Raw genomic sequence first — 14,256 nt, 5'->3', positions numbered from 1 at the left:
GCGGGTACGGCGCATAGTCAATGCTCCGGCGCTCATCCGTTGGAGGCAGCGGTGTAAAAGCCGAGCCGAGCCGAGCCAGCCTACTGGTTCTGTCTAATTCTTTCCTGGAGATCTTCTCATCGCGGGGAGTGGCACCGGCATAATGTGCCGTGACTCCTCTCCACGATTCCACCCCGTCTGCATCGGTTACGGTGCCGACGCAAATCCGACGCAAATCCGTACAAGACTGCCCACTTGGAGGTGTGTGACTCTGTACGAACCACACGCGAATATGTACTAAGCCTTATGGCAGGATACATCCTCGGATATACACAGAAATGCCCGAGCCGAGAATGCCTGAATAGGGCCAAGGATGAAGTCGACCGCACGCTGGTATTGGTGGTTCATATCCGCGGAGCATCGGGTGAGGTACGGACTTTTAAGAGGTTTTGCTATATGTAGAGAGAAGAATTTCACATGGGGGCTGCCCATCGTTGAATGCTTGACAGCAAGTGAGCTCCGGTTGTAGCTGAAGATAGCCGCATATGAACTTCATAATATACTCTCTTTGATTGATATCCCCCCCCCCTCCCCCAACATGCCTGACATCGAACCAGGTATTGTAGGAGAAATAGACAACACCATGTAGACGGCCTACTCTTGTTTTTGGTCATGATTACGATTATAAAAAGCGGCCTGAAATACACTGGCCAGCAGATGTCAATAAGTCAATGGTACAGCATCCCTTTGAGTGCCATAAGGTGCCACCTATGTACCACATCCATTCATCTTCTATATTGAGGGGATAATCTTACCGAGGTTAATTTCTGACTCGTTAATTAAGTACGACTTTTGATAGTACTTAGGTGGCACCTTATGGCACTCAATGGGATAGTATGTTAGATCTTGATCTGTAATACACTCTTCTTACTACAATTTGACTTTGACATGGACCACGTGAAAAAGCAACTAGCACAAGTAGATACACTACGAGTAATGTAAATATTATTAACATATTGAAACCATTTTGCTCTGTGTGTAATGTAAATAGTGTTAAAATTTGGAAACCGTTTTTGCTCCAGGGTAACCTATAGCTATCTCCCTTACCCGTTTCTAGCCTCATCAAGTCTATCCTATTTATTATTATTTTTCATCCCATATGTAGCTGCTAACCTTCCAGCCTAAATTACCGCTTTGAAACGACTTTTCGTCCCTCGTCATCAGCCACTACTAATTCCTGAGAGGTAATAAACCACTCAAACAGTCCGGCCCGTTTTGCCATACCAACCCAGTGTAACGCCGGGACAGTTGGCAGCTTCAGCACAGCCTCATTCTCAGGCTTCCTAAACAACTCCTCCGCATGCGCCGAGGTGACGTCGGTTCGAAGGGCCGCTGTGCCAGGGTAGTTGATAAAGCGCAGTGCCTTCTTCTCCTCCGACTCTTCGTGACCTGCGGTGACGGCGGCAGCTACAGCGGCAGCCACGTCGTTGACCGGCGCAACGTGAAATGTGCCGCCAAGTTTGGCAAAGTCGGGTCGCACACCGAGACGCAGCGAGTTGACAAGATAAGCGCGAACCAGGGCGTCTTCGCCCGGCGTCAATTGGTCGGTCGGAGCATGATCGGCGACCGGAGCCGGTGTGGGCCTATGCGCGGTTACCCGTAGACCGACCCGGCGCGCAGCATCGGCCAAGTACCGCTCGGCTACCCACTTGGACGCGACGTAGCCGTGGGCAGGGTCCGGCCGTGGCAGGCCGCTACTGTCACCGTCGGCCTCATAATCCACCAGGGCGCCTGAGCTCAAGACGTGAAGCGTGGCGCCAGTGCGGAGGGCCAGCTTCGCGAGCGCCTTGGCAGAGTTCACGTTGACGGCTTTGAGAGCACCGTAGCCGTCCCAAAAATTGCGGTCGGCGGCCATGTGAAGGATGACATCGATCTCTTCCAGCTCTGCGGCGTCCTCATCAACAGGCAAAGACGGTAGCTCGGCTTCCACCACGCGTATTTTGCTCGAGAGACCAGGGAAGAGGTTTGTCAGGTCCCTACCTTCGGCCGGCCGAGCCAGAACCAAGATCTGCGCGACGCGCTCGTCAGCTACTAGATGAGGGACTACGCTCTTTCCCAGAGATCCCGTTGCGCCGGTGACCAGGACGCGGAGTGCGTGACCGGCGCTGTTTGAATCGCCAGTCCGCTGCACCACCGCTGGGACATCATCCAACAAGTCTAAAGCAATCTCCTTGTCCCAATCAGGGGCGGATCCTTGGCTCTCCAGAAGTGTCGCCATACTGCCAAGCTCAGACGCTTTCATGAGCAAGCCTAGGCGCGGTGCGTCGCCAAACACGCGCCTAATGACAGATTGCAGTTTGACCAGCAGCAACGAATTGCCGCCGACACGGAAGAAGTCGGACTGCGACGACAGTGGCTCGACCGCCAACGAAAGCTGCGGGAGCACCTCAGTCCAAAGCTCAGCAAGGCGGCGCTCGGCGGGTGTAAAGTTCTTTTGCTGTTGCTCTTGCTGTTCCGCGCTGGACGTCTTGATCTCTGGGAGAGGGAGAGCCTGCACGGCCTTACGGTCGACCTTGCCGTGGGCAGTAAGGGGGACCTCGTCAACAGGTACGATGATGGCTGGGACCATGTAGTTTGGGAGGGAGTTGGACAGTTGCGTGCGGAGCTGATTGATCGTCTTGGTAACTTGCGTCTCGTTTATGCCTTTGTTCTCAATCACCACATGCGCAACAAGGAGTCCATCATGGTCGCCCTCGCCAGCACGCAACGTCACCACGGCGTGGGCCAGCGTGCCGGCAGCTTCCCTCATGATGATTCCCTCAATCTCTGCCAGCTCGATGCGGAACCCACGGACCTTGACCTGGGCGTCACCGGCAACGCGGCCCTCGATGGCGATGTAGCCGCGGGTGTCAAGCCGCCCATAGTCGCCAGTAAAGTACATGCGACCCCAGCCGGTGGCCTTTTTATCCTGGGGTGCGAACGGGTCCGCGTGGAACTGCTTCGCCGTCACGTCCGGCCTGCCAAGGTATTCATTCTGGCCAACACCGGCGCCGCCGATGACAATCTCTCCCGGCACACCGATCGGCACGGGTCGCGATTCCTCGTCCATAATGTAGACGGCGTAGTTAGGCAGGATGCGACCCGGGACGGGAACGGTCAGGTTAGGATCGTGTACATCGGCAACGCCCTTCATGGTAGACACGGTCGCCTCCGTAGGCCCGTATGTGGTATAGAAGCGCAGATTCGGCAGCACACGGCTCAAGCCACGGAACGAGTCCAAGAGACTCTGGGGCGAGCGTTCGCCGCCAAACCAGGCAGAAGTCCAGGCCGTGCAACGGCGTAGACCATCTGGCGCAAAGCGGAACCACATGCTGTACTCGGAGGGCGTTGCTACGGTCATGGTCACGCCGTGCTCGGCCATCAAACGTGTCAGCTCGGCCGGGTCGCCGCGGGCATCGGCGGGAGCGACAACAAGGCAGCCGCCGGTAGCAATGGCGGAGAAGATCTGTTTCAACGAGCCATCAGAGGTCAAGGCAAACTGCTGGAGCACGACGCGGCCAAGGGTGGCAATGTCCCACTCTCGCACGAAGCCCTCAACCATGGTGCGGATGCTGGCGTGCTTGACAGCGATGCCCTTGGGTTCGCCGGTCGAGCCGCTGGTGAAGATGATGTAGGCAGTGCGGTCCTGACGGGCTGCCGTTGCGATTCTCTCCGTACCCCCATGAGCCGTGGCGGGGAGATCGGATATGTTAATGACAGCTACCCCGTCTTCAGCTCCAACCCCAATCTCCGGCGTGCGTGCTGTCGTGTCACTGTCTGACAGGATGACGGCCGGTCGCGCCGTTTTGACGTAGCTCTTCAGGCGCGGTATGGAGACTTTCAGATCCAATGGCAGATAGACGGCACCGACACGAAGGATAGCAATCATGGAGGCAATCCAGTCGGCAGATGGAGTCTGGAACACGCCAACAACGGACTGTTCTTGGTTTTGATCAGGCAGTTTCTCAACAAGGGCACGCGCAATGCCTTCGACCCGCTCATCCAACGCCGCGTAGGTATATACACGGCCAAAGCCATCTTTAACAGCGACACTATCGCGGTTCTGGGAGATGACCTGGTCGAGACGGTGGGCGATGGTGATGGGCCATTCGAGTGGCATGTCAGTACCTATGCATCCAAGAAAGTTAGCCAGATGGTCAAATCAGAGAGGAAGAAAAAAATTCATGTACATACCCTTGCCGAGTGTCAACGCTCTCTTCACATCAGCCTTATCCCACTTGTCCACCTTTGCTATGTCGCCGCCCTGCTTTACAAACTCTCTCAAGACATTAACATAGCTTCGCAGGAATAAGTCCGTGGCCTCCTGACTATACAGAGCCCCCTGCATATGCAAAGCCAGCAAGGCACCCTCGCCGTCATCGACAATCTCCAGTGCGATGTCGTATGGGCCTCTCGCCGCATGCCACTGGTGCTCGCCGACCCTGCATCCAGCCCAGGGCATCTCCGTCTGCTCTTTGGTAAATAGTTTATAGTCCATCAGAACTTGGAATACAGGAGGATATGCGTTGGAGCGCGGTGCAGCTAGCTCGTCCAGCAGTAAATCGAAGGGTAGGGCCGAGTGTTCGAGCGCGCTGTACACGTTCTTGCGTGTCTCTTCGACGGCCTGCCCAAACGTCTGGCCGCCGGTGCTACGATTGAACACCAGGGGGAGCACGTTCAAGAAATTTCCAATGCTACCCATGAAGTTGCTGTCGAGTCGGTTGGCGTCAGCGACACCTATGACAATCTTGTCCGTTGTCTCAGCGGGCAGCAGCCGGAACAGAAGTGCCTGTAGAATGGTCAAGTAGCCATGGAATGATGTGGCCTTGCTGCTCCGCGTGAGCTGCTTCAACTTGGCGACTGTCTGGGCATCAAGACGGATCCGGGCAATGTTGATCTTGTAATCCTGGAGCGGCTGGCGAACTTGAGAGCGAGCAAAGGAGAGCAGCTCGATGGGACGCGCGAGGTCTACGGCCTGGAGAGTACGGCGGAAGTAATCGATAGCTGGCTGGAGCTTGCCGGTCTTGTACGCGAGGAGTTGCTGCTTGCCAAAGGAACGGGCCTGTGAGGCGTCGGGCAGCGGTGCCAACGGTCGACCGCGGTTGCTGTAGACTTGATTGATGTCGAGCATCAGCATGTTCATGCTGTGACCGTCCATCGAGATGTGGTGTGTTCCCATGAGCAGGTAACGCCGTGTGTCAGAGAGCGAGAGCAGTCGTAGTCGAAGCTGGCCCCAATCGCCGAGATCCCACTTGTGGTCACGCATGGCGTCGAGCTCCTCAGCTGCCTGTGCCTCTGACTGGATCGTGGCCGTCTCCAGACGCACAAAGGATTTCGACAGGATACCCTGCATGGGTGTCCTGCTGTCGTCGTCGGACCAGAAGAAACGCGTGCGCAGGGCCTCGTGCCTCTGGGCTACCGATTCGACGGCCTTGGCGAGATCATCGATGCGGATGCGGCCTGTGAGTTTGAATTGGTAAGCAATGTTGAAAGTCGTGGGATCATCAATATAGTGGCTCAGGAACCAGAAGCGCTTCTGCCCAAACGTCATGGGCTCGGTATGTTCTGGCAGCTTGATGGAGGCGATGATCTTTTCACGCCTCGCTTCTTCAAGCTGTCTCTCTAGTGACTGGGCCGTAGGTTTCTTATGGTCGACATCGTCTCCCAGAGGCGTCTCAAGAGGCGTGTCAAGCGGCGATCGGGGCGACGAAGTCGCTGGCAGACTACCTGACTCCGAACTAAACGAAGTCTCCGTCGATTTCTTGGTGGGTGGGAAAGACGCCTTAGCTGGAGCTGGAGCAGGAACAGGAACGTGAGTAGGGGCAGCAGCGGCGGTAACAGGAGGATTGCTACTGTCACTGCCCACCTTTTCCAAGTCCAGGATGTCGGCGGGGATGCCGCTCACCGCATCATCAAGTATAGACTCGAGAGTCGACCCAGCGCCCAGAATCTTGAGCACAGGAAGGTCGATGCTGAATTCCTGGAGGAACCAGGTGCGGACTTCAACCGCCATGATGGAGTCCACTCCCTGTTCTACGAGCGTCACCATCTCGTTGACGCTCTCGCCTTGAGGAATCATCAGGATGCGCTTTAACCGCTCGATAAAGGCTTCTCTGATGATGCCCTTTGCCTCAGCAGCAGACTTGGCAGCAGCAAGGCGGGCGCGTGGACGCTCCGTCTTGCCAGCACCACCACCACGCCCGCCCTGGATGGCAGCGGCGTCGTGTAGCAGGAGATGGCTGAAGCAGGGGTTGGCGAGCAATGTGGCGCCCTCACGGAAGGGTGACACGCCGGTGCACACCTCGGAGCCGCCCTTCTGACCTGGACGGCCCGTGAGGATGCCCTCGGCGAAGAGCCCGAGGAAGTCCTGCTCAGAGACGTTGCGGTAGCCTATACGCGTGAAGTGGTCCTTGTCCAGGTGGTTGGCGTGCTCGAAATAGCCCAGGCCCTGGATGGAGCTGATGGCAATATCGGAGCCGGCAACGCCTCTCACGTTGCGCCTTTGAGCTGCGAGCGCGGCCATGAACTGGTTGGCCATGATGTAGGCCGACTGGCCCGTGTTACCAACGACGTTGGCCAGCGAGGTGAAGAGGATGAAGAACTCGAGCGGCGTGTCATAGAAGAACTCGTCTAGGACAACGGAGCCTTCAATCTTGGGCGGCGCCGTCCGCTGTAGCGACTCGAATTTCATGTCGTCAAATAGAGCGTCGTCGATCATCATGGCGCCGTTGGCGACGCCGATGATGGGCGGCAGCTCGGCGCGGATCTCGTCAAGAGCCTGGCGTAGAGACTCGCGTCGTGTCACATCAATCGACATGACTTTGATAGTCGCTCCCTCAGCCGCGCACGAATCCATAAACCGCTGGCTCACTTTGGGCCGCCGGCTAGAGAGGACCAAGTTCCGTGCCCCATGGGCTACCATCCAAGCGCACAGCGACTGGCCTAACTCGCCAGTCAGGCCGACAAGCAGGTAAGTGCCATCAGCGCGGAAGATGGTGCCATGGTCGATGGGCCGTACAAGAGCTCGTACTGATGAGGTCGTGACCCAGTCGACAACGCCGAGTTTGGTGTGCACGGCAGGCGAGGAGGCGACATCCTGGAGTGCCAATACGGGAACCTGCTCGTTTGTCGATGACAATCCTCCCTTCTTCCAAGCCTCCTTGAGCGCTCGACTGACCTGCTCCACGTCGTCGTCGGCGTCTGAGTGAGGAGATAGGCCGGGCTGCGTACGCCAAAAGTCAGCTGCCTTGGCCTTGGCCGTCTGCGGCGGGAGAGATCGGACCAAGAGGTCAGAACTGGCAGATGCAGGCTCAGGAGACAGGTCAATCAGGAGTGAGATATTGCGCGGCAAAAGTGTGCGCACCAGCCGCGTAGGGAGCTTCTCATGGATAAAAATGTACGATGAGGAACTATTGGCATCTGCGTTGTTCTTCGTCGCTGTTGTAAAGACAACTTGCACGTCCTGTCTGGCTGCTTCCTTGACCAGGGCGTCCTTTAGAAGCTGGTCGGCCTCATGCACCAGCACAGTTCCAGAGCGTGGTGCGGTGGCGAGGATGGTCTGCGCAAGGAGATATGCGGCAACACCGCCGAGAGAGGTGCTACTATTAATATTCCCATTCTTGCTAGCCGGCAGAGGCACCGTCCATTCGGTGGGCACACGTACTCGGGACTCGACAGCAGTGTTGGCCAGCGCGAGGAGCCGTTGACCCGTCTCGGCCTCGGTGCCGACAAACAAGGTGAAGTAGCCAACCTCGCGGATCTTGAGAACCTGCAGCAGCGACTGCTCGACGCGGAGAGTGACGGTATTGCCGGTAGTTGGAGGTGTGGGCAGCACACGTAGCGGCGACACGGTGGCCAGCTCGAATGACACGCCGTCAGCCGCTGGCTCGAGCACCATGGTCGCCTCGCGCGGATCGAATTCATCGTACACAGCGCGGCGGTAGGTGTTGTACCGGTTGTTGGCCTCTGTGTAAGGGAGCAGTCGCGGAATGAACAATTGGCCATTAACGTAGTGGTACTCGGGCTCGATGGTCCAGAGGACGTTGGTTTCCTCCGCCTTCTTGAAGCGTGCGCCCAACTCAAGGCGCAGCAGGGCATCGGCGAGAACCTCTGACGTTGGTTCCGTGGCGGCGTCAAAGTCGAGCAGCTGTAGAGTGATGGTCGGATATTCATGGCGGAGAACACGAGACACTCCGAGGATGATGGACGAGTATGGACGCTCAGCGCGGGCCTCACGTGTGACCCAGAGGATGGCATGGCCGTTCCGCCAGAGTGTCTTTAGGCCCTCAATCTTGGGCTCGGTTCGGGTCTCGAGGAGCTGCTCCTCCAGCTCGGTCAGGCAGAGAACAGAGCTCCCAGAGGCCAGGTCGTACCCATCGAGTTCCTCAATAGACTCGAGGAACGTGACGGCTGCGTAGCGCGGGCTAATCAGGGCACTTACACCCTTGGCCAGCTTAGCAATGGCTTCTGTGCGCCCGCCTACAATTACCAGCTGGCCGGTGCCCTGGGTCGGAGCGGGAACGGCTAGGGGAGCACGCAGACTGTTGACACGGTCATCGACGGCCTGGCTGGCAAAGACGGAGAACCATTGCAGCTTGTTCTTACTGCCGGTGGAAAAGGGGGTGGTTGTATCGATACCACTGAAGCCGTGTCGGCGTGTTAGTGAATCCCAACGATCCAGTGACAGAGACGGCCCATTGCTATCTGCCCACCACCCGGGCAGACCGCCGAGAATGGTGCTTAGGCTCAGGGAGTCGTTGCTGTTGATATCCAACGCGACCAGATAGCCGCCAGGCCTCAGGAGCTTCCTCACATTGGCAAGCGTCTCGTCGAGGTCGACAGCGGCATGCAGGGCTGCCGACGCCAGCACGACATCGAATGAGCCTTCTCCTAGTCCTTGCTCTGCTGGAGGCTGGTTAATATCGTATGTCGTGACCACCAAGCGATCGGCCAAGTCGCGGAAACGGTGCTGGACGCCCTCCAAGGACTCGGCCGAGACGCCAGTGTAGGTGTAAGAGGAGAAGGCGTCGCCAAGGGCGGGCAGGATCGAGGCGGTCGAGCCGCCGCCAGTTCCCGCTCCAATCTCCAGGATATGCATGCGCGGGAACCGGTGGGCGATCTGGGCGGCAACGCGGGCGTACCACACGTTCGCGTTCTCCTGCCCCGGCTGCGCCGTCAGCTGCTGGTAGAATCGGCTCAGCAGCTCGTCCTTGGCCAGGTGCTCCAGGATGCTGCCACCGGCGCGGATCTCATCAGCCAGATGGCTGCCCGCCACCTCCAACAGCCGCATGTAGTCGTGCTTGTGATGCTTGGCAACGAGAGAGTTGACAAAAGCTGCCGAGTCCTTGAGCGCCTCTTGCGGCACGTATGGATGATCCCCTCGCGAGACAGCTTCTACCGTGCGAGCAGCAAAGTCCAGCAGGTTCTGGTGATGGCTCAGGGCATCGGCCTTCTCCCACTCCGTCATAGTCTCGTGGAGGCGGCGTAGGTAGAAGAAGCCCACACGCTCGGCTGCCAGCAAGGCTGTGTCGTTTTCAGACGATGACACGCCCTTCTTGTCGTCGGTCTCTTCGCCCTTCATGGCCACATTGGCATCAGGGGCAGCCAGACGGTAGTCGTAGCGGGTGTAAATGACAGCATCGTCACGAGGTGTTGGCGCCGCAAATGGTTGGAGCTCAACTGCCTCAAACTGAACAAACGGGTGCGCTTGTGCTGACCCGCCAGAGTATACGTCAATATCGACCATCATATGGCCCTCGGGCGTCGCACGAGTAGACGTCTGGTACTGTAGGGTGCGGTCACGAGACTCACTGGTGTTGCAGAAGTATGGGTTTATGACGATGGAGCGAAAGGTCGTTGGCACGCAGAGAGTAAAGAGACGGTTGTCGTGCGGGTGGCTGTAGGCGGCGAAGCCAGTCTGGATGGCCGAGTCGAGCCAGCCCGGGTGGACCAAGAGCTTATCCTCCCAGCCGTTGCCAGACTCGTCCTCGATCTCGCCTATAGCCCAACCCATCTTGCGGTGGATTGCTCGCACGCCTGTGAACGGTGAGCCATAGGTATAGCCCAGCTTGGTGAACTGGGAGTACAGGCGCTCGGGCTCCGCCTCCACCAGGTTGATCTCGTCATGGCGAACTTCAGGTAGCGTGTCTGAACCAGCTTCGAAGAAGGTAGCCGTGATGGTAGCGCTGAAGTTGAGCGTCAAAGGTGTGCCGCTGTCGAACGGCCGGCCAGAGTGGCAGGTAATGCGGCCAGAGAGCTCGTCGTCAGTGGACCGCACCATGCTCAGTGTCACCTTGGTTTCCATGCCAGCACTCTCGTCATCAAATGAGAGAGCGCGGCCGATGACGGCGTTTTCAATGGAGATGAGCCCCAGCTTACGGCCGGCAGCAGCAGAAGCGACGGCTTCTACAGCCAAGGAGACAAAGCCCATCGCGGGGAAGACACTCTGGCCCTGTAAAGCGTGGCCCTGGAGCCAGCTGTTCTCGGAGGGGCGCAGGACATTGCGCCATGAGACCTCGTCGGCCGTCTCCGTCTCTACCAACCGTCTCCCCAAGAGCGGGTGTGGCAGCGCGTGTAGGTGTCGATGGGCGCCTGAGAAGCGGGTGAGCGAGTAGAAGGAACGGGAGTGGTCAAAGGGATAGGTCGGGAGGTTGGCCAGGGGCTGCTTGGGCAACGACGCAGCACCAGAAATCAGCTTCTCAAACTCGTCAAAGTTGACCGACGAGGCACCCAGGTGCGTCCAAATGAAGCCAACAGCCAATGCCAGAGTTTCTACGTCGTCCTTTTTCCGGGCCAGCAGTCCCGTGTAGGGAATCTTGTGCCCGGTTGCATGCTCTATCGTATCGAGGGCCGGACCCTTGAGCGCGGGATGGGGACCGTATTCAATCGCCAAGTCCATGGGCCCGGCTTCAGTGACTGCTTGTGATACGGCCGGCTCGAACAAGACGGCGTTGGCCATATTTTCAACCCAGTACTGGGGAGACTGGACGTCCTCTTTAGTCATGACACGACCGCCCTCGATGACGCTGGAGAACCACTTTGTACCGTTCCCTCCTCCACGGCGTAGCCAGCCCTTGCGAGGCCAGCGAGATAAGGCTCCGCGCACGGCTTCATGTGGGCAGAGTGGTATGCCGTGTCGACTTGTAACCGGCGCGCGAACTTGCCTTCGTCCTTGAAGATGGCGACAGCTTCGTCGATGACATCTTCGTCACCCGATAGGGTGATGCTGGTCAGAGAGTTGCGTGCGGCGACCTGGATTCCTCCAAGAAGTTCGCAGAGCTCTTGAGCATCCTCAAACGAAGTACCGGCGGCCATCATGGCGCCAGGGCCTCCAGCTCGGGCCAGCCTGGCGTAGAGGCCACGATAGTGGGCGACGCGGATCGCTGTGGTGGCTGACAGGAAGCCGGCGGCATACGCAGCGCCGATCTCGCCGGACGAGTGGCCTACGACAGCACGCAACTGGATGCCCGCGGCCCTGAGTAGGTCCACGAGTACGATCTGTACGGCTGTGCATATCGGCTGAGATATGGTTGCTTCGGACATCCGGGAGGACTTGGGGTTGGCAAGGAGTTGCCCGCTCAGCGTCCAGTCGGGCCGGTCGCCATCGGGGAGCGTGGCCAGGGCTCGCTGGAGCTCGGCAATGCGCTGGGCAGCGAATGGAGACTCCTCTATGAGCCTTGCTCCCATTCGCGCCCACTGGGCGCCCTGGCCAGTGAACACACCGAGAATGGAGGGCTTGGACACGTCGAAATAACGAGTAGTCAGGTCGCTACCGCCGGCCTCGGCATCGGCCAGCAGCCCATCAATCCTCTTGATAGCCTCGTTAATGTCAGCGGCATAGATGGGCTTGCGGAAAGGGAGCGTCGACCGGCGTGTTTGTAGTGTGTAAGCCAAGTCGCGCATGTTAGTGTCCGGATTCCCCTGGAGGTAGGTCCGTAGGTCATCGAGAGTGGCGCGGATGGCAGACGAAGAAGCAGCCGAAATGGTGAGTGGCGTAAATGCTGGCACAGCAGCAGCAGCGGCCTTGTTGTTCGCTGCTTGAGGCTCATAGTACTCGAGAATGGCATGTGCATTGGTGCCACCGAACCCTGCCACGACATAACCGGTCAGTTCCATAACAACTCTAACCCAGCCTTCGGCTTCTATCAATCTTGGACTCACCGAAACTGTTGACACTAACTCGGCGCGGCTGGCCGGGAAGCATACTCGGCCAGGGCGTGGCGGAGGTAGGAATCTTGAGGTTATCGTAGAACGGGGCGACTTTGTCACTTAGTCTCTTGAAATGAAGATTGGGGGGGATTATGCCATGCTGCATGGCCATGACAGAGCCAATCACGCTGGCAAGACCGGCGGCACCCTCGGTGTGTCTGTGTGAGCCCAAAGGCCAAAGTGTCAGTACATGGTGAGACGAACAGTCTTGGAGGCAAAGAGTCGCTTAGGACGTACCCGACAACGGTCTTGATAGAGCCCACATATAGCGTATCAGTCGGCTTGCCATGCCCGAACAAGGATCGTGCGATGGCTTCCGATTCCTGCGGGTCACCGGCTTGCGTGCCAGTGCCGTGCGCGTGGAAGAAATGGGGGCGATCTTTCGGATCGTTGATGTCGAGCCCGGCACGGGCATAGGTATCCCGGATGAGCTGTGCCTGAGCGATGTTACTGGGCATCGTCATACCTGCCGTCTTACCGTCCTGGTTTACTGTGGTGATCGAGGTGTATTTAGTGCCGCGATCAAGTATATTGACATTGAATGTACTATAGAAAAAGAAAGAAACATGCTAATAGGGGAGAAGAGAAACTTACCAGCCGTCCCGCGAATCACGCAGTCAATGTGGTCGCCGTCTCTCAGCGCGGCACTAAGCGGCTTCATCACAACGGCCGCAATACCCTCACCGCGGGCATAGCCGTCAGCTGCAGCATCCCACATCTTGCTGGTGCCCGTGGGTGACAGCATGCGAAGGCTGCTCTCTTTAATAAACATGCCTATGGTGGACAAAGTCCAGCCGTGTCAGCATCAACCAGTTCCGCCTCTCGAGAAAAGCATTGTCCGTAGCAACGCTGCCAGAAACTCACCAGGAGCCACGATCAGGTTGGTGCCGGCCGCAATGGCGATCGGGCATTCGCCATTTCGCAGGGCTGTCACACCCTGGTGGACTGCCGCCAACGAGGACGAGCAGGCCGTGTCAATTGTCATGCTAGGTCCGTGCCAGTCGAAGAAGTAGGAGACCCTATTTGAGATGATGGCACGGCTGTCACCCGTGGCAGCATATGTCGGGGCCAGGTCCCAGTCCCGATTAACGATCTGAGCCCAGTCGTCACACATCATGCCGACATAGACGGCTGTGTTAGATCCCCGAAGACCTTCAATGGTTTGGCCACCGGCGCACCTAGAGACGGGGGGCCAAACGGGTCAGCTAGGATAAGAAACACTACAAGAAGAAGACAAACAACTTACAGAGAGTCGTAAACAGTCTCCATGACTAGGCGCTGCTGTGGGTCGATGGCCTCGGCCTCTGCTGGTTGGATGTTGAAGAAGGTGTTGTCAAACCGGGTCACGTCTTCTTCGATGAAGTATGCGTTTGGCGCGTTCAAGGCGCCGTGTTGGGAGCCATTGGCGTGGAAGAATCCGGTTGCATCGAAACGGTCAGCCGGAACACGCTTCGAGAGGTCGCGTGGTGACTGGATCAAGTCCCATAGCTTCGAGGGTGAGTCTGAGCCGCCTGGGAAGCGGCATGCCATGCCAATGATGGCGATAGGCTCCTGCTCTGACACTGCCATTTTGGGTGTGTACGGTGGGCGGTGCCTCAGTTGCGTACTATCTCGGACAGGATGAGAGGGATGAAGCACCAGGAGAAGTGGTGAGAGGTCGAGGCTGAACCAGAGTCAAGTGAAAAGCCTTTGAGTGTTGAAGCCTTCTTGTGCTTAAGTGTTGAAGAAACGTGCCTCGACACTAGGCTGCAAGGATCACGGAAGCACTAACATTCGATGCTAGCTTTGACAAGCTGTCTGTCCAATCTTGGATTGGTTGGAGAGTTAGAGTTATGATTGCAAGAGCTGGGGATGTTGATATATTGACAACTCCAGTACGATCACTCAAAGTCAGTGGTTAGATTCTGCCTGACATATTGAATCGATTGGCCTGTGGGTCATCTTCTTCCATCGGCTGTAAGACGAGACGTTTGGCAGCGATCTCGGTGCTTCCCTCATGAGCAAAATGGGCTGAGTGGAAAGGCCACGATC

The 14,256-nt window shown here is 57.6% G+C and overlaps 1 protein-coding gene across 1 annotated transcript; it reads right to left on the bottom strand.

Annotated features, from left to right (window-relative positions):
- Nucleotides 1-1,008: 1,008 nt before the first annotated feature.
- On the bottom strand, nucleotides 1,009-13,954 carry V8C40DRAFT_284026 (uncharacterized protein). Its single transcript, XM_083222076.1, has 8 exons — nucleotides 13,472-13,954; nucleotides 13,090-13,403; nucleotides 12,820-12,999; nucleotides 12,463-12,715; nucleotides 12,178-12,383; nucleotides 11,062-12,104; nucleotides 4,213-10,999; nucleotides 1,009-4,146 (listed from the first exon to the last, which is right to left on the bottom strand). The coding sequence occupies exons 1-8, from the start codon at nucleotides 13,792-13,794 to the stop codon at nucleotides 1,166-1,168; spliced, it is 12,087 nt and encodes a 4,028-aa protein (XP_083067525.1). The 5' UTR covers nucleotides 13,795-13,954; the 3' UTR covers nucleotides 1,009-1,165.
- Nucleotides 13,955-14,256: the final 302 nt, after the last annotated feature.

This window comes from Trichoderma camerunense (assembly GCF_050948025.1).
Source record: "Trichoderma camerunense strain CBS 138272 chromosome Unknown V8C40scaffold_28, whole genome shotgun sequence".
Lineage (NCBI taxonomy): Eukaryota > Fungi > Ascomycota > Sordariomycetes > Hypocreales > Hypocreaceae > Trichoderma > Trichoderma camerunense.
Note: the sequence above shows the minus strand (reverse complement) of the source record. Positions and strands in the feature narration are given on the sequence as shown.

Coding starts and splice junctions, on each gene's coding strand:
- V8C40DRAFT_284026 (XM_083222076.1), bottom strand. CDS start 13,794: ATGGCAGTGTCAGAGCAGGAGCCTATCGCCATCATTGGCATGGCATGC. Junction 13,404..13,471: donor GAGACTGTTTACGACTCTCT/GTAAGTTGTTTG, acceptor CCCCGTCTCTAG/GTGCGCCGGTGGCCAAACCA. Junction 11,000..11,061: donor ACGCCGTGGAGGAGGGAACG/GTACAAAGTGGT, acceptor GAGGACGTCCAG/TCTCCCCAGTACTGGGTTGA.